The sequence below is a fragment of the Nylanderia fulva genome, unplaced genomic scaffold, assembly GCF_048542155.1.
Source record: "Nylanderia fulva isolate GAGA-0341 unplaced genomic scaffold, ASM4854215v1 Scaffold1, whole genome shotgun sequence".
Taxonomy (NCBI): Eukaryota; Metazoa; Arthropoda; class Insecta; order Hymenoptera; family Formicidae; genus Nylanderia; species Nylanderia fulva.
In genome coordinates, this window is record NW_028189192.1 from 947964 (window position 1) to 967518 (window position 19555).

A 19555-nucleotide genomic window follows, 5' to 3' on the forward strand; every position below is an offset into this window, starting at 1 on the left:
GCATACACAGTTTTTATTGACACATTCCAATTGTTAATGTGCACACATATTAAAATCTATAAAATACATTACTACACTATATCGCTCTATTTATTATGTTTTAATTTCCTAGACAAGCATGAAAAAAAGAAACAATATTCGAAGTGACACACGCATCTCGAAAAGCTCGAACCTTCAGGGATTCGAATCTGCTTGCTAAACCGCTGCTAGTCATCGAGGAATAAATCTTCTCGCTGCGTTGTTGTTGTTGAACAACTTTGGGAGGCGTCGGTGTACAAACAGGTGACGAAACGAAAGAAGAAGACTCCTCTTTTCGTAAGTGATCAGTTTCATAACTGTGGCTTTCGAAAGACTTCATCCTGCTTTCCGTGCACGTAGTACGGCTCTCCGTGTGAATTGTCGAAGAAACATCGCGTTTACCGAAAGATTTCTGCGTCATGGTCGTCGTAGACGAAGCTTTCTGCTGAAACGGCTCGTCCGTGTCCGCCATGTAACCGCTTTCCTGTTGAAAAACTTTCGTCTTGAACTTCGGAGAGTCTGGTTTCTTGGTGCAAGGAGATTTCGGAGCGGTACTCTTTATAGTTGGTTGCACGTAAATCGGTGGAGAACCGGGTTTTAAGGGACTCGAACTTTGTTGCTGCTTGGATTCCCTTTCGTGTCGTTTAAACGTCGTCTTTTTGATTGACTTTTCGGCAGATTCTGCAGTAACGAGGGTGCTGGACGGTCCTGCGAAGAGCGCGGGAGTCTCGAATTTGGAAGGTGGAAGTGGCTCGGGTTCGGTGGATCTCGGTCTCGTCGATTGTTTCGAAACAGGTGCCTTCACTCTCCGATAATGCGGCTCTTCGTTGTCGCTCTCGTACGGTCTCCACTTCGCTCTCAGACGACTTTCGAAATCGGACTCGTAATCGCTCTCGTGGCTAAACGAACCCTTCATGAACTTCGATGGCACCGGCGTCGAGGCCTTGACGGGCTTTTTGGCCGGAAGCGGCGGTGGCGTGATACGCGCTTCTTTCGGTGGAAGTACAGGTGGTTCTTCCCGCTTCTCTATCTTTTGCTCCAATATAGTTTCATCTTTTACAGAGAATGGCGGAGGAATATATCCAATTTCCGGAGGTGATCCTGGTTTGAGGACGAGCGAATCGACTTCCGTTTCAATAAGATCCTGACGCGGGGTCACGACTGGCTCAACCTTTTTTACTAAACTCGGTGCTTTTAATTCTTTGTCCTCCGTCAAGCGTTTCGAGCTAAACTCTTCAAATTTCTGTATCGTTTCCGTTTTATCCACATTGCACTCACTCATGTATTTCTCGAACAGAGCTTTCTCCTGTGCTTTATTCACAGTATGATCGACTTTAATCGTCTCGGCGTTATAGATTATCGGACCAAGTTTTAACGTAGGCAAAGATCCCTCCACTATCTTTTCCGTAAATTCTTCTTTGCTGGACCAGGAACGTTTCTCCACATTGGCGGATGATTCCGTGCTAATCTTTTTTATTCCACCTTGCGGGGTCTCCTCGATCTTCTGCGTGAATTCTCTTGAGGAGCTCTTATATTCGTCGACGGGAATATTCCATTCGCGTTTCTGAGCGGATTCGGCCTGAGGTGGCCAGGACTTTCTATTCGAATCCGCGTATTTTTTCGCCCAGGATTTTTCCATCGCCAGCGCGTCCGCGGATGGTTTCGGCGACGTTGCTCTCAGAACTTCCTGGTGACTAGAAGCGGCCGAATGAGATCTGTATTCCGACAAATCTGTAGATACATGCGATTTAGTTTCCACATCCGACGATGACGACCATGGTCTGCTGGGAGAAACACTTCTCAAAATGGATGAGTATTTCGACGGTTCGATCTTTTCTTCCTTAAATTTACTTTCCTTCTTTTCATATGTCTCTCTCTTCATACATGTCTCTTCGAACGCTTCTTTCTTTTCAAGTTCGAAAGGTGGTGGTATGGTGAATATAGGTTCGGCGGGTTTGATGGGTTCTAATATTTTCGGAGTGGAAGGAGTGGTAGGAAAAATTTTCACGCCTCCGATAGGAGCATCTATTGGGGAAATCGTCTTGTCGAAAGACTCTTGCAGCTGCTTTGCCTTGACAAACACATCAGGCCGTTTCTTTTTCGCCTCCTCCGGCTTCGGCATGTAACATATCTCGGGAGGTGGTTCCGGAACCAGATTGAAACTTTTCATCAACGTTTCGAAACTTTCTGTCTGCTGTTGCGAGATGGACGAGTCGGAAATTATCCTTTCCTCCAAAGTCGTTTTTTTTACTTCCGTTGGTTTAGGACTCTCATATGGAAATTCAAACAGCTTGTTTTCCACTCCGCGAGGTGATGATCCTTGTTCCAATCTGGTGAAAATATCCTGAACGGCCTTTTTTGTTACCTGAAATTCTGACGGTTTTGCTTCCGTCGATTTCTTTACCTCTTGAAACGTTGACCTTTCGTAATTTTGCGTTAATTTCCCAACTTTAGCTGCTTGAGCTTGTCCCTCCTCTGTCAGCTTAATCATATCTTTCGGTCCTTTCGGGATTGTCTCGCTTTCTTTTGTAATAGACTCGAAAAAGCTCAATGCATCTTTCTTCGCAATCGTTGAAGTCTCTATGTTTTCATTCTCAATTGATTTATCTTCCGTTTTTATCGGCTCCGACACGTCTTTCCTTTCATCAGCCTTCTTTATCGCAATTGTTTGCTCGGTTCGTGACTTGGATTCCACGATTGGTGGAGCTTTATGTTCCAGTTTCATATGAAACTTCTGTTCCGTTTTCGTTTCGGATTCGTGAGATTCGATTATAGACGAGATCGTTTCCAATTTACTAGACTTTATCTCCGATCCATCGATCTTTTGCACGGTGTCGACTGCGATCGATGTCGGTGTCGTAATTGGCTTGAATAATAAGCTCGGTTGAATCGCTGATGTTAAAACACCCGATGATATTTCTTCTTTCTTCGCCTCAGACTAAACGCAAATATATTATAGTTTCACAAATATTTTTTAGCTAAGGCTAAATACAATTGTTTTAACATTAAACTTTATGTCCAATTTCGTTCATATTAGAAAATCTTGTGAATTTGCTTTATGAAAAACAATAAATTACCTGGACGCCACTTTTATCCTGGATGTTTTCGTAAATGACAGTTTTGTGCACCTCGACCATAGTATCGGGTTTCGGTTCATAAACTGCAACATCAGCGATGCTCTGAGCCTCGCCACCGGCGTTTGTCGCACGTACCATGTATTTGCCAGCATCTTCTTCTTTTACTATATATATATAATGCAAAAATTTAACAATAAATTCCAAATATCGAATTATAAAATAAAAAGAGAAGAGCGGATAAAAACTTAGCCAATTACGTAACAACTCTGTGCACCTTTGTCTACGAATAATGTGTAACAATTTCCTTGTTGAGTAATTCTCAGTTCTGGTGGTCGTTCATTGATTGGCACATCGTTTTTATACCAACTGACCGTAGGATCGGGTACACCGGTGATTTCTACTTCCATAATAACACGGTCGCCCTTCTTCGCTACTTGAGCCTTGAGACGTTTGCCGAAAACCGGGGGAAATATGGTCTCTAAATAATAATAAAGAATAAATTATTTTACATCAAGTAATTCTATATATAGTATATAATCTTTCTTAATAAATTTATGCATGTATCACTTACTTTTAACAACAAGATCGGCTGTACTACTGGAATTTCCAACATCGTTGCTCACTGTGCAAGTATAACGTCCAGCATCCTTTACGTTAACATTTTTAAGTTCCAATTTCACGTGATTGTGAGCGTAGCTGATTTTCACATTATCCTTTGATGTCAATTCTTGACCACCGTTTTTTGTCCACAAAACCGTCGGTTGTGGAAAACCTGGAAAGAACCGATAGTAAAATTATGAAACGATAAAAAAATTATTATAAGTATATATTGATAAAAATAAAATCGCAATTTTTAAATAAAATTTTCAACAATTGTGTAATGTGTCACTTGTGTACTCACCATCGATGATACCCTCGAAAACAATATCCTCTCCTTGATCGACAATCATCCCTGTAATCGGCGAGACAAATCTAGGCGCTACCGGTTTTCGAGATGGCTTCTGAATTTGATTCGTTTTGATGTCACGTTTTACACCATCCGTCTCTTCAGATACAAGAACAGTTTTCTCTTGTCGCACCTCGCCAGGTCGATCCTGTATAATTTTTTCGTACTCCTCGACTCTGTGAGCCTGTTAAAGATAATAGAGATAATTAATGAATATTACACGATGTGTTTACATCACGAATTTTTGACATGATAAGAAGAAGGGAAACAACTATACTTGATTGAAACAAAAAAAGCAGATGGGATTAAATGTATTTACCTGCACGACAGGTGGTGCTCCGTTCTCCGAAGTAGACTGCTCCGAACTTTGTACAGTTGTTTTTGTGCAAACACTGGTAGGTTCCTGCCCGGATTTCGATAAAGTCATAGATGATGATAGAAATTCCTTCTTCGTGGACGTTGTCGAGGAATGCGTGACGGTCGACGACATTTTTGTTAGCACTTGACTCTCGCTACCGCCTTCGTGACTTGTTTTCTCACTTGAGAATTGCTTGTCGCTACTGCTTGCAGGATGCATTATGTCTGCAGGAGGATGTGGAGATAACTCGAGCACTTTTTCGATTTCACTTGAGATCTGCCTCACCGATTCACTATCTAGAATTTAATCAGTTATGTCAATAAAGTAATTACATTCTTCTGATGCGCGGCTAATAATAAAATATACTTTGGCAGATATTCAGTAATTAAAAAAAACAGTACATTCGATGCATATTACTTAAGACTACCGATATGTTATTATAAAAAATTGTTATAATTATGATTTTTATATTTCAATATTTTAGGTGTTTATTTTGTCTGATTTCACACAATAATAATTAATAAAGTTAAATAAATAAAAATTGACAACTAAATCACTTTCGCGAAATAAATGATATTTTATTTTAATGGACGCACATAACATGTACACAAATTGTATATATAAATTTAAGATATTAGAAATAAAGAGTGCTGGAGCGTACCAAACGCACAGCCGAAGTGCTCTCAGAGAAGTAACGAAATACTTTGCCTACGATCCACGACAAAAATAGTATCGTTCACCTAGTAATAGGTGAATCGAGCACTCGGTTGCGATATATAACCCCGGACCATCGTCCCAATTTATCGTTGTCACCTTACGCTTTTATTGATGCGCGTATATTAAGCATGACATTCGATAAACGCTGTCACTTTATATCCTTTCATATATAACTGCTTATATCTTCTTTATTAATTGAGAATACTAATAAATCTAGCAAGCACGCGTTCTTGGACTATATCATAATTTTTGAAAACATTTTTGTACATGTAATTATACTTGAATGAAATATTCTGATATTAATAATTTGGTATCTTAAAAGATCCGACAAATGAATTTATATCGTCTGAATTTTTATTTTCTAAATTATAAAGATATTATTCGCCTACACAAAATTATTCGATGAAACAGATATCAAGCAGAGAACGATGCTCTCTCTGCTATAAAAATGCATTTGTATTCTTTAAAGTTGGCGACTCAGGACCAGACTATGCGCTGAGTATTCGTATCGATAAAAATAACACGGTTTCTGCATGCATGTAACAAGAGAAAGAGAGAAGAGAAGAAGTATGTGAGGTTCCGTTGTTTTTTAAATATTTTTTTAATTTTTTTAGAAAATATTATTTCAGTTTTCTCTCTTGAGATTCTCATACTTATACTTGATGCTTTAACATTCTGCGCGCAAATGCGAGAGGGAGCGTAAATTTATATATTCAGGTCACGCTATAAATGCAATATACATATGTATATGAAAGTGGTCACAAAGTATATATGCATGCGTAGCAATGTCAAAGTAAAAGCATATAATATTTTAAAAAGAAAAACATGAAATTCTATTAAATTTCAGAGCATGCAGTTGACATTAATGTGCCCTCTCTCACTTGTCTATTTTCTCATCGAACGTCTATCCTGTCTGTCATTCGCTGGGAATCTCGAATAAGATACATTTGACTGGGTAAAGAGTATTAATAACTTGTGACACCGTTGTACACTCTTTGCGACATTATTTCCAAGATCATCAAAGAAAAGAATAATAAAGTGACCAATGATACACTCAATTTTATTATATATAAAAACCGTAATTAGTAAAAAAGATAATTAAATAAGTAAAAGTGTGTGTACAACATTTACTTACCAATTTCCACTTTAGCACTGCAAATCGCTTTACCAGCCGCGTTTTCCGCTACACAAGAAATCGTGCCGACATGCGCATCTCCGACCTCAGGAATAGTTAAAACTTGCCGATCTCCGCTAACGGAAACTAGAAAATCTTTTCCATGAACCGGCCGATCATTAAACAACCACTGAATCTGTAAAAAAAAAATGCACTAATAAAATTTGTTGCTGTTAATTAATCAAGGCTAATAAGACACGATAAAATTAAACACGCATATAAGGAAAAATGTACAGTCTTTCTACATTCGAAAATGTATATTTTTTGATAGGGAAAGCGAATTTGAGCAATGTTCGTGGTACCTGACAAGAACACACGGTGCTTTGCACCGCGTCGAAAGTTCCACCTTAACACTTCGCGACGCGACTGCAATCGCGGCTTTGAGATATATATTGTTCGCGTTTAAATATAACTCGTCGGGGGTAGCGAAATTTTATTCTTGCCCCGTTCTGACAGGCCGGCCAACCTCCTCTCATTTAGACGTTGTTTACACGGTTCACGCAAATTTTAAACAGCCCACGATTTCAGTCAAGTAATTTCGCTCATTTACGTTTATTGTACGAGATTTGAAGTAAGCATTCGCGCAAATATACAAACCTGTACGATATTTTGTTCGATCTATTTTAATAATATGTTAGACTTTGCTTATATTTAGTAGCAATTATCTGTTTCGATTATAATTATAAAAAGAAAATTAATTGTCTCGTAAAATTCTACTGAGTATCTCACTCTTCAACTTTCCTTTGTACAATACTTATAAAAGTATTTATTAATTTATTTTGTTAAGAAATCGAATGCATGATAATATAATTATACTTGTATATTTGTAGTTTTTTAATTAACAAAGATTATGTTCTTTATCTCTTTTTGATACACCTGATTAATCAATGAAATATAAAGATTTTTTTGTATGCAAAATTTTTTCGATAAATTTCATAAAATGCGATTTTTGAGAAGAACATTTTATTATATATAATACATACCTTGGGAGAAGGTTTACCGATGACGATGCATTCAAACTTTGTCGAAATGCCTTCGGGTATTTTTCTGTCCTCAAATACTTCTTTGAACGTTGGTCGAATCAATTTCTCTTCCATTTGTATAAATTCTTCGTTTCTCTTAAAATCACCGAGCGATTTCACAACCAGTCTAGCGAAAGCTTTCGCCTCGCCATGTATGTTTATGGCCTTTGCCACATAATTGCCTTTGTCTTCCGGTATCGTTGACAACATTTTCAAACGTCCTGTTCCATCTTCCCTTTTCTCAAGCTGTACGCACAAGTTACATAAATATTATAATTATTTATAAAACATTAAATGTAAGATATTACGCAATCTGTGCCAAATATAATACTCGCCAGAATTCTTTCGCTATGAGTAACTTCACCGTCATCCGAATACCATCTCAAATCAGGTTTAGGTTCTCCAGTCACGACGCATTCGAAAATCGCATCTTCGCCTTCGGCTATAAGCAAATCTGTCGGAAGTCTAACAAACTTTGGCGCGGAACCTTCAACAAGGATTTCTCCCGCTTCCTGTACTCGATCGACTTCATCCGAGATGTGTGCAGCTGCAAATAAAAATAAAAATAATACATGAATTTTTAAATCGGCCAATAGAGCCCAAGCGCGAAAAATTAATTCTTCGGAACTGTATCTCTTGGTTTGAGATTACTAAGTTCCATATATAAATTAATCTCGAACTTTACATATGGAGAAAAACAGGCGAGAAAAATATAGGTCTGAAAAGTCGCTGAAGCGGGAAGGTATTAGTAATCTCAAACCAAGAGATACAGTTCCGAAGAATTAATTTTTCGCGCTTGGGCTCTATTGGCCGATTTAAAAATTCATGTATTATTATTATTAATAATATTGAAAGCCAACATATATTTCTTAATAAAAATAAAAATATTAATATAAAATATAAAATGTAAAATATAAAATATAAAATTTTAATTGCTTGTATATTTTAAGAGAATATAGTCGTACGTACGTGTAACTGTTAATGTACACTGACTAGAAGCTTCACCGCCAGAATTAATGGCGACTACTTTATATACACCGGCATCATCCAAGAAAGCTTCATGAATAACTAGCGAACATCTGTCACCTTGGAAGAGTAATTGAAAGTCCGACGACTCTTTCACGGGTTGTTCGCCGTGATACCAAATCACCTGGAGAATCATCAAGTCGAGATTGAAAAAGAAATTGCTAGACGAATAATTTGAACGATTAAACAAGTTTACCTCTGGTTCGGGATGACCTATAATCACGCAATCTAGCCTAGCCGATCGTCCCTCTTGTATCTTGAGATCCTGCAGAGGCAATTGAAATTTCGGAATTATCGACTCGATGTTACTACAAACGATATCGGATTCGTTGGTTTCGTGAGGCGAACGTCTTTTCACGGAAACTGTGCAAGATGCGGTGGCCTCTCCGACTTCGTTCTTGGCAATCACTGTGTAACATCCGGCATCCTTCAGAAATGCTTCCGTGATAACCAGGCTTGTTCGTGCACCGTCCGTTTGGATCTGAAAAAAATGTTAAATATACAATATGTAATAATTATATATGGTTCTGCTAAATCATTATTTTATATAAATTTAAAGTGTAAGACAGGCAATAAGAGCCAATCGCGGAAGACAGTGCATTATCCCAACGAAACAAAATTTTTTTTTTCGTTAGAATTAAATATCTGTGCACAAGGCATCAAATTTGACTTTTTATTTCCGTAGGGGAGTTAAAGGATTATTGAAATTAAATCTCAAATATGAGATTATTTCATATTTTAAAATCTTGGCCGTGACCAAGTAAAATTTGGTGCCTTGTGCACAGATATTTAATTCTAACGAAAAAAAAATTTAGTTTCGTTGGGATAACGCACTGTCTTCCGCGATTGGCTTTTATTGCCTGTCTTACACTTTAAATTTATATTTATATTACAGAGCCTTATTAAACTCTTAAATCAATATTTTATGTCTCACAATTTACCTTATGATATCTAGTTTCCTCAATCGGCTTTCCATCGTGAGTCCAGTTTAATTCGGGAATTGGTTCTCCTTTAGCTTCGCATTCCAGTTTCACCCTTTGCCCTATCTTGACCGTAGCGTTTGACAATGATGTCACAAAGTACGGTTTCTTCGTGGAAATTTGCGCGGCTGAAAAATCAATGTTTACTTAAATAAAGAGAAAAGCGTGGAATTTTTCTCTCTCTTTTATCTTTCTCTTCTTCACTCTCTCTGAATATATAATAAAGTGATAATCTTACGTTCCACGTCTAAAGAAGCAGTAGTAGACGATTGTCCCCATCGATTCATTGCTTTACAGGTGTACAAAGCTTTATCCTCCAAGAAAACTTCATCAAACTTCAAAATAGCTTCCCCGTTATTAAAAGTGATGACGTAATCTGGAGAATTGTCAATGTTGATGTCATTCTTATACCACTGCACCGTCGGAAGAGGATTTCCCTCAACAGTGCATTCTAATCTATGTGAGCTTCCTTCTCTCGCGGAAGAGGGCTGCAGTTCTTTCACGAAAACTGGAGCGCTCGGTTGCTCCTCAGTGACAGTTTCTAAAATTAAGAATTTTTCATTATTATTATATTGTATATAAAAAAATAAAACGCAAGCAATGCATAAAATAACAGCAAATCAAACCTGTGACAGAAAGAGTGGCCGATGTTTCAACAGAGCCGCGAATATTAAATGCGCGACAAGTGTACTTTGCGGAATCCTCAGCGAATGTCTCTTCTATCTTCAAGGTACAAATACCGTCTGTATAAGTCGTTACGTAGTCCGAATTATTCAAAATTGATATTCCGTCTTTGTACCAGACTATTTCAGGCGTCGGCTGACCAATCAAGCGACATTCGAAACTGAATTCCTTGCCTTCCTGAACCGTCGCGTCGCTTAAAGGAACTATAAATTCTGGAGCCAGTGAAACTACTTCGTCAACTTGCGTGTCTTCAGCATGATCGCATATTTCATGATGTATTTCCTCGGATACAAGATTTCTAGCTTCCTTTTGAATGATCGGAACACTTTTCTCGACTTCCATCTATAAATATAATAAATATAGGAACGATATATTTAATTCGACCCAAACTAGCCAAGAAAATTTTTATTTTATTTCCACATTTAATGGACATAACGACCCAAACTAGCCAAGAAAATTTTCATTTTATTTCCACTAAATGTGGAAATAAAATAAAAATTTTCTTGGCTAGTTTAAGTCGAATTAAATATATCCACATTTAGTGGAAATAAAATAAAAATTTTCTTGGCTAGTTTGGGTCGAATTAAATATATCGTTCCTATTTTAAATACCACTAGCGGCGTTTTAAGTATTCAATTTGATAATAAATATAAATTACGATTGCAAAATTGTAATAATTAAAATGCGTTGTTTACATTCGCTTACCTTCTGAAGAATATGAATCTCTTTGGTTGTCACCGCGGAAGTAATCGTTTCTTCAATTTTAGTCTCTATTGTCTCCTCGGTTTGAGCAGAGACAGAATGAGAAGGAGCGGGAAGAGTAATTTTTCGTGCTTCCTCCTCTTTCAATTTTTTTGCCTCTATCGCAGCTTTGTCCAAGGTTTCAGCGGCAAGCTGTTCCGCAAGTTTCCTCGCATTTTCAGCTTCCACTCTGGCAGCTTCCACCGCGGCCATCTCTATTTTAGCAGCCTGTAATTTCTTGTCAGCTTCCAGCTTCTCGATTCGCAGCCTCTCACGCAGATCCTCGGCATTTTGTAAATTTTGACTCAGAGTATGCAATTCGGAAGAAACGACTGCGAAAGAATCTAACATTTGTCGATTCTCTACAACCACTTCGGTGAATTGCGGGAGTCTGTCGGTACCTGAAATATTATATATTGCAAGTAAAATGCTTTAAAACTTTCTTTTCTTATAAAAATGTATTTTTATTTATTTATTTTTTTTTCTTATTTGTAAATATAATATTGCTTACCGAAAACTACCGTCGATAATCGTTTGAGCTCTTCGATCCTTTTCTCTTGCTGTTCTTCGCCCGGTTTTATAAAAGCGTCGATCTCTCGCATTAAATCTGTAGCTTCTTCAGGCATTTTCACGGTTGTTGCCTTACGTGCAACAATTACCAAGAGTTTGCTACCTTCCCTAAACCATTGCTTTGCTTCCTCCAAGAGTATGAAATATTCGATACTTAAATTTAGACGTTTCTTGGTATTTTTAACGCAATTCCTCAGATGATCCCATCTGTTTCGCAAAGATAAAATGTCATCCGTCATTTGTGGCGTTAACGGAACGATCGTTTCGTCCGCTTTTTTCACAAAGGTCTCAATTCGTTCCTCCAAAGTCTGAGAACAAAAAATGTAAATTAGCAATAAGATCCACTCAAGTTTTTATGCGGAGTTATTTTAACTTACTATTATAGTTTGTTCGAACTGTTCAAAAGCAGCCAATATTGCTCTCGACGCCGACAAATTGTCGCCGATTTTCTCGTCCGTGTTTTTTAATTGCTCGCTCAAGTCGCGGAGATCCGAATTAATCTTTTCGATATCCTCTCTAAAGATACAAACTCGTCGATGTCTTTCGAGACGACTTGATGTTTCGATTTGTAACAATTCGAACTCGGAGACCACGGAATCTATCGTGCGTTTTAATTTTTCGACATCCTGCGTCGCTGAATCTAATGGTTCCTGCAGTCTAATATTCTCGATTATTTCTTCAGATTTTGTATGTACTCGTAGCAAAGATTCCGCAATGGACGTTTTTAATATGTCAAATTCGATTAATGCGCTATCCACATCAATGGATCTTGTAAGACTTAACACACGTTCAATTTCTTGCTTTGCTTGATCAATTTGACGCTCAATCTTAAAAAACGACGAAATAATTTATATATATATATAAATCACATGAGATGTTTAACATATTCCAAAATCTTACCTCCTCGAGATTCTTAAAGATAGAGATTAAGGATTCTAGTAGTGTATCATAATTCTTGGCAACAGTAGTCATATTTTCGTACATTTGCACAAGTCTTTCTGAGATCTGCTCGGTTGTTTTAACATCACCTATAATTTAATTAATTTTTTAATTAAATAAATCTCATTGCAAATGCAACACTTAATGTAAATATATTTTAACCACCTTTTTCGACAAATACTCGAATACTTTTGATTCTCATATCCAATTCCTGAAGAGCCGTGTTTAATTCAGATAAAATGCGTAATCTTACATCCTTTAAATTATCCAGAATATCGGCTGTTGTAGAGGATCGTGTTGTAATTACTGGATACAACATTGTCTCAAGTTTTGTAATCCAAACTAATGTCTACATAAATCAAACAAAACAATAATAATTAAAATTAGAGAAAAGATTTCCAAGTGACGAAAATATTTTTATTAATATTATTTCATATATTTTCGCGACATCAATTTATTTTGTAATTGTCAAATGTAAAATAACTTAATGCGACGCAAATAAATTTAACACAGATTCAAGGTAGAAATTATGAAAAAGAATAATATAAAATTTAATAATATGAAAATAATAATATAAATATAAATTAAAAATCACCTTTGTGCTTTCTTCAACTTTTCGCTCGCACTCAATTCGCCTCTGTCTCGTAATTTCAATAGTAGTCTGCCATTTTTCCCATGATTCTGTCACGACCAATTGTCGATTGGCAAATTTCTCCAAAAGAGTCTGGACACACAGGCAAGCTCGCGATATATCGAGATAAGAGTCATCAATCTATGAAAGAAGAATTTTAATACAATTTTTATATTTCTTCGAAGATCTCTTTTTTACATTAAACTTATTTTTAAATTCGAAATGATTTATAAGTTATAAATTTATTATTTATAAGTTACTTACATTGCCAGTTTCATCGAGAAATGCTTTTGCACGATTATCGAGGTTCTTGTAAAGAGGCTCAAGAGACTTCCATCTTCTTTCCAGCTCATCGATTCTGGTCTCATCTAACGTAACTTCACACTTTTTCAATTCGTTATCGATAGAATCCATTTCATTGCTCAATTCTTCGATAATCTCGTGAAACTGTATGTAAAGTGTACCTAAATCGATTCTTTTCAGCACCGCAAGCTTTATTTTCGCCCACTGGTCTTCAAGATTTTGTATTTTAGATCGCAATTCGTATTTCTGTGTCTCGTCCAGACGTTCTACAATTGGAAGAATCTCGAATTCTAAATGATCCACTTCCTCGCTCTTATTCTCCAGATCAGAGAGCAGTTGACAATGAACTCGACGAAAATCACATGCCATTGTCAAATCGCTGCCCATGTCTTGATGTCCTTGCAGAAAGGCTTCAGCGATGCTCGTCAGCCAAGATCGTAAGGCGTCGTGTTTATCCAAGAAGGTGGCAAGCATCCTCGAAATCTCCAGACTCTCCTCTTTATGAGCTGTACACCGTTCCATCAAACGTATCTTGCGATTTTCCAATTCCTCTACAGTGTTTCTTATACCCTAAATATAACATATACATTTAACACATGTTTTTAGATCAAATGTCAAAATAAAGGTGCAAAAAATAAAATTGGCGTATACCAGAAACTTAATATATAAATGATTGACACAATTGCATTCTCTCAGTTCACAATACGGACTGTCTTATAAGAACGAAGAGAAACCTCTCACTGGCAACTTGACTTAATGCGCGCGATAATAAATACGCAACGATTAATTATCAGATTTAATTAATCGATGATCTGACCTCGGCACCGGGCGCTCCTCTTCCTGTGATATCCAACAGTGCATATCCTTCCGACAAGGGCTTCGAAGTCACATCTTCTATGGTAGTCACAGTTTGCGCGTGAAAACGTGCGAGTTGCGCAGAATAAGGAGGATGCTCCGTCGTCATTAATTGAATTTCTAATTGATCCAGTTTTGTGATAGCCTATCGCATAATATTCACGATTAAGCTCTAATTGACAAACGCAATTTAATAAAGTTGTGTAATGCCATACTGTTTAATTGATAATTAAATTCTAGGTAAATAAAAGGAACTTGAAAATATTCACCGATCGTGCAAGATCGAAAAAGATCATCGCTCTGTTCAACAGTGTATTATGCTGATCCAAGTCGTTGATATAATCGGCGGCGACACTAAGAATCGCGTACGCCTGTTCGGTCGCTTGTTCGCCAGCAAAGTGTCCCGATGACACTAATCGTTCGGTCGATTTAGTTATTTTAATAGATCTATCTTGAAAATCCTGATAAAAAATTAAATAAATTGTATATAGTAATATTATTACATAACATATGTACATACATATCACGGTCACTCATTAAACGTATCCAATTATATCTTTAACGATATTAATTAAATTATTTCTTTTTGCAGATACCTTTGCTTCGGCTTGCAATTTCTTGATCTCGAAGAGAAGCAGTTCGGCGCTAGACGCCGAATCCCCTAGTTGATCACAGCTGCTCGCTAACGCGGCGATTCTGTCGTTGAGAATTTCTTCAAGATCGCGAAGATCGGTCGCGAGCAACGCGAGAGCGAGACATTGTTCCAATTGAGTCTTTCTACTACGGAAAGACGTCTCGATCAGCCGTCTTCTATCGTGAAGCTCCTCCAGCCACCTTTCAACCCGCAGGATGGCTAACGCAAAATACAAGATTCGTAAATCTTTGACTTCCGGGCGAGCAGATTTAATTCGATAAGTACAAAAATAAGTACAAAAATATGCAATATGTATTATTGGGCGATCTTGAATTAAAAACACACCGTGATTAGCTTCGTCTTTAATCGTGTCCGGTCTGGAATCTAAGGTGCCTTCGTTCGCCAATGCTTTAAGTCCATCCAACAACGTCTTGCCTTCTCGCAACGCACCCATCAGTGCTTCCAGCACATCCTTGCGGAGGTCCTGGATCTTGGATAGAAAACTTTTCACCGCTTCGATCTCGATCGGCAGTAACGTGTCGTTACATGCCATTTCCAACGCCTCCATACTCTTTTTACATTCTGTCGCTCGACTGGAATGAATGATTTTTGTTGAATAATCAGCGCGAGTCGTGCATAATTTAATTAATTACACAAAATTGCTGTACCATTGAAATAAAACGTTTCGGTCAAGTATCTCCTTACGACGTTCTAAAAGTTGATTTACATCGCGCCACGCTTGACCCAATGTCTCTGCCATGGCCGCGTATACTTCCGCTTTTGATCTCTCGGTCGCAATTAATTGATCAGCCTGCCGTAACAATTCTTCCACCGGACTTTGCTTGTTCTAATTATCATGAGATTTTTTCATTAACGGAGAAGGGAATTTTACGCAAAATTTGCTTCATTATATTTTAACGTAACTTTCGCATATAAACGCAAAATGCAGTTTGAATAAAGTAACAATTCTTCCACCAGGCTTTGCTTGTTCTGATTATGATAACATTTTTTAATTAACGGAGAAGGGAATTTTATGCAAAATTTGCTTCATTATATTTTAACGTAACTTTTGCATATAAACGCAAAATGCAGTTTGAATAAAGTAACAATTCTTCCACCAGGCTTTGCTTGTTCTGATTATGATAACATTTTTAATTAACGGAAAAGGGAATTTTAAGCAAAATTTAATTATATTTTATCATAACTTTTGCATATAAACGCCAAATGCAGTTTGGATAAAGTTGAACACTTTACCTGCAATCGATGTAATACTTGGTCGTGCGCATTCGAGAGTTCCGTAGCTTCTTTTACGGAAGCACCGAGTCTCGTTAATTCTGGTTGTAGCTCGAGTATTTTCAGCTTCAGCCATTCTCCACTCTGGACAAACGGCAGTAACAAAATTGGAAATTTTCCACACGACAATATAAACGATACAATATAGTTAAGCTGCAAATGTCATATATCACTTGCTCCCTATTGTGAATCATCATTTGCATAACCAGAATATTATATATAATATATCCTTTAATTAATTATAGCAGAATATTATATCCAATATTATGATTAACTACACAGATTGATTCCACAGTATAATAAACGATAAAAAAATCTTAAGAAATGTTCGCTCATCATATAAAAAAGATTCTCAAATAAATTCCGTGATCTGTAGCAACAATTAATGTACGATGTAAATTAAATTTAAAATCGAGGTCTATGTTCCCTTCAGCATTATAAAAAAAAAAGATGAGGAAAAAAGCGAGAAGACAGACAGTGAGAAGACAGAGATCGGCCCCCAGTTCATCGACCTCGTGTGGTTGGGCCACAGAAAGGGGCAAGTTATGTTTCCATTTTCATCTTTGGCACACTGCCGAATATCCACGTTTGGATTGACCAGTTCTCTCTTCTGGTATCGCCATATGTCAGCAAGACAAAATTGTTTCCTTTTTTTTATCTCAACATTCATGCCCAAGATATAGTCTTTCCTGAGCATTTTTTTCATAGATAGTGAAATAGCCGTGACGATAAGGAAACGCAATTAGTGAATGCTCGAACACGAGTTTGCTGAGAATACAAAATATTACGTCGTCTAATCGACAAATAAGAAAAATACCATTCGAGTGATTCGCGCAATTCAAGTGAAAGCGAATCTTACAGCCGGCGGCTTAAATTGAATATGCTCCTGTAAAGTCATGCGTACATAACTGATATGTCCAAACATGGCCATATTCGGATATTTGAGAGAATGAGTTGTTCAACTCAAGAACGACTAAATATAAGACAGAAGACTCGGTAAAATTTCAGGAAGAAAAATCGGCCGACGCGACGAGCAAATAATTCAATTAATCATGCTACTTGTTCCATCATCTCAAAAAATTATTTAATAAATCTGACAAGGCGATAAGAAACGTTTAGGAAAATCAGACGGTTGACGATAAAAAATCTTGGCAGATAAAACTGCGTCGTAGAAAAATCGGCCGTGTCCAGGGTTCTCGCGCCTTTTTCTCCTTTTTCGGATGTAGAAGTCAGAGTATCGTTAGATCGTAGGTACGATATATTGGGAAAGGTGCGGTAAAAGGAAGAATCGTGCCGCGAGTCAAGCCGGGCCGGATTGGGCCCGGGCCGCCTCGAGCCGTCTCTCGCATAATACCGGTTTGTTAGATTATACGAGAGTATATACGCGGATCTCCACCATATAAGAGATCTCTTTGGTTCGATACGAGCTCACAGATTACTCGGTCTATTTATCGATTTATCTATTTACCGTCAGAAATTTCCTCTACACAGTTTAGTACAATTTCAGTCGTACACATATAATGAAAGAGAGACATTCATATAAATAGTCGTCTTTTTCGTCGAATCGTATGCAAAATTAAACATCCTAATTAAAAACATGTACTTGATGTTATTACCTCATATATTTTAACTGTCTTCACTCGAAAGGAATTCAACAATAATAAAGAAATTTGTCAATCAAAACCGTGACTTTGGATGCTTAAAATGTAATTCGATTACTTGAATGCGAATTCTGCGATCGTGATTTTAAGATCGAGATGGGTGTATCTGATCATGGTGGCGTGTAATGGGAGTTACTGTACCTAGCGGTTAAATTTATCCTTCGTGGAGTTTCGGGAGGCTCGTTTTGCTCAGCGGATACCTAAAACGCTTACGGTTTCGAGAGGACTCGGAAATAGCTATAGACCGAAGCAACCGAATCCCGAAATATCTTACACCATAGCGTTATGTACGAGCAGATATCGCGGCGAAAGATTTTATCTTTTATCAAAAACTCTACGTTATCTACGTTATCTAAATATCCTGCGTTAAACTCTCCAAGGAGACTTCGTTAAATAATTTTTCGCATATACCTCTTCTAAAATTAAAATATAAATTTAAACATGATAAAAGGAGGAAGATCACGCGTAAAAATAGAAAATATAAATGACAGTCGATTTAAAGTGACAGCATGACATTTCCTTACTTGAAGCAGAGCGATTACTACACGCGTTTCTCCGCTTTGCACAGCTATGGTGCTTATAGTGGTGGTTGAAGGGATGGTTCGTTGCGACGTTTCCTCGTTTCTTCGCATCATCATTTCTGAATTCATCTCGTCGGATTCTTCAGGATGAACGTGTGTCTCCATTGAGTCAGGACCATCCACCATCATTATTAATATAGTCTTATCTCACGTGCGATACCAATCGGATCTGAACGTCAATCGATTAGAGGCGATTGCCAATTACGTTTGCGGATATAATTATGTCGTGAAATTATATGCTAACACCGGGTAATGATATATATGTTATAAATTGAGCTATTAGATCGTCGGACAAATTGCCAAAAAATTAATAAGACAATATTACGCCATACGATGATATCATACGGTTTTGACTGCACAGTGATTTCAATGCCTGGTGCTAAATATATCATAGTGACGTATGTCGATCTAAAACGCGACACAATAAACATCTTGCTCATCGATATTCTCAAAAAGATAGAGAGAGAGAGAGAGAGAGAGATTTCACTGATGAAAAATTATGTATTATTCAGTTGGCACGGAGTTATCTTTCCTGATTGACGTTATTTTTGGCACTTGGCCAAAGATGCTGGTGCGAAAATTCTACAAATATACGACGTGGAGAACGATTGTGTCTATCGTAAGTAAAGAATATTATTCAAGAAAATTTTTTATTTCTCCATTTTTGCTCTATTTGCAGTAATTGATTAATATAGGAAATATTTAAAACATTTATATCTCTGATACTCTCGTTAAAATATTTCGATTGCGCGAAAAGTAAAAGTCATATTTTTAAGCGATTTATTAGTTCATATACTTGCAATCAATCGATTAAAGAGATGCAGTCTTGCATATTGAATTGCATATTAAATTTGCATTTACACTTTTGAACTTTTTATATTAAGTATAAACATTGACGCGTGTTTATACTTTATATAAATATCTTTATACGATGACGTCACCTACACGGACGGACAAATGGTAGAATAAAACCGGACTGACTGGTAGCGTTCTTTCAACAAGTACATCATGGTGAGAATCATGACCGAAGATGATTCGGTAAAACTGTACAATTTTTTTATATATTTTGAAAGAATGTTTTAATTTAAAAATATAAATAAATTTATACTTTTTATATTAGAAAATTATATTCAATTATATTTGCCGATAATTTGACCAACTTATTCATTAAATAAAATCTCTGATCATTATTAATATCCGATATAATTTGTGGCATTCGCACATAATTATGTAAATTATTTGATTGTAACTTAAATTAATGAAGATATTTGACGGATTTTTATAATCTCAGTTACATAATTTAAGTTAAAAAAATCTTGCTCATTTATCTCAGCAGATTAAAAAT

The 19555-nt window shown here is 36.9% G+C and overlaps 1 protein-coding gene across 1 annotated transcript in view; it reads right to left on the reverse strand.

Annotated features, from left to right (window-relative positions):
- LOC146725281 (uncharacterized) overlaps positions 1-19555 on the reverse strand; it is a 32978-nt gene that overhangs the window by 5592 nt on the left and 7831 nt on the right. The window contains 27 exon segments of the mRNA XM_085484318.1: positions 173-2956; positions 3096-3259; positions 3370-3573; positions 3667-3867; positions 3997-4225; positions 4361-4695; positions 6252-6426; positions 7274-7558; positions 7648-7859; positions 8282-8462; positions 8535-8819; positions 9280-9446; positions 9557-9859; positions 9945-10344; positions 10708-11144; positions 11255-11621; positions 11691-12140; positions 12214-12341; positions 12418-12601; positions 12848-13024; positions 13148-13756; positions 14004-14186; positions 14311-14502; positions 14638-14894; positions 15021-15268; positions 15344-15522; positions 15930-16052. Of these exon segments, the coding sequence (XP_085340444.1) occupies positions 173-2956; positions 3096-3259; positions 3370-3573; positions 3667-3867; positions 3997-4225; positions 4361-4695; positions 6252-6426; positions 7274-7558; positions 7648-7859; positions 8282-8462; positions 8535-8819; positions 9280-9446; positions 9557-9859; positions 9945-10344; positions 10708-11144; positions 11255-11621; positions 11691-12140; positions 12214-12341; positions 12418-12601; positions 12848-13024; positions 13148-13756; positions 14004-14186; positions 14311-14502; positions 14638-14894; positions 15021-15268; positions 15344-15522; positions 15930-16052 (9459 nt within the window).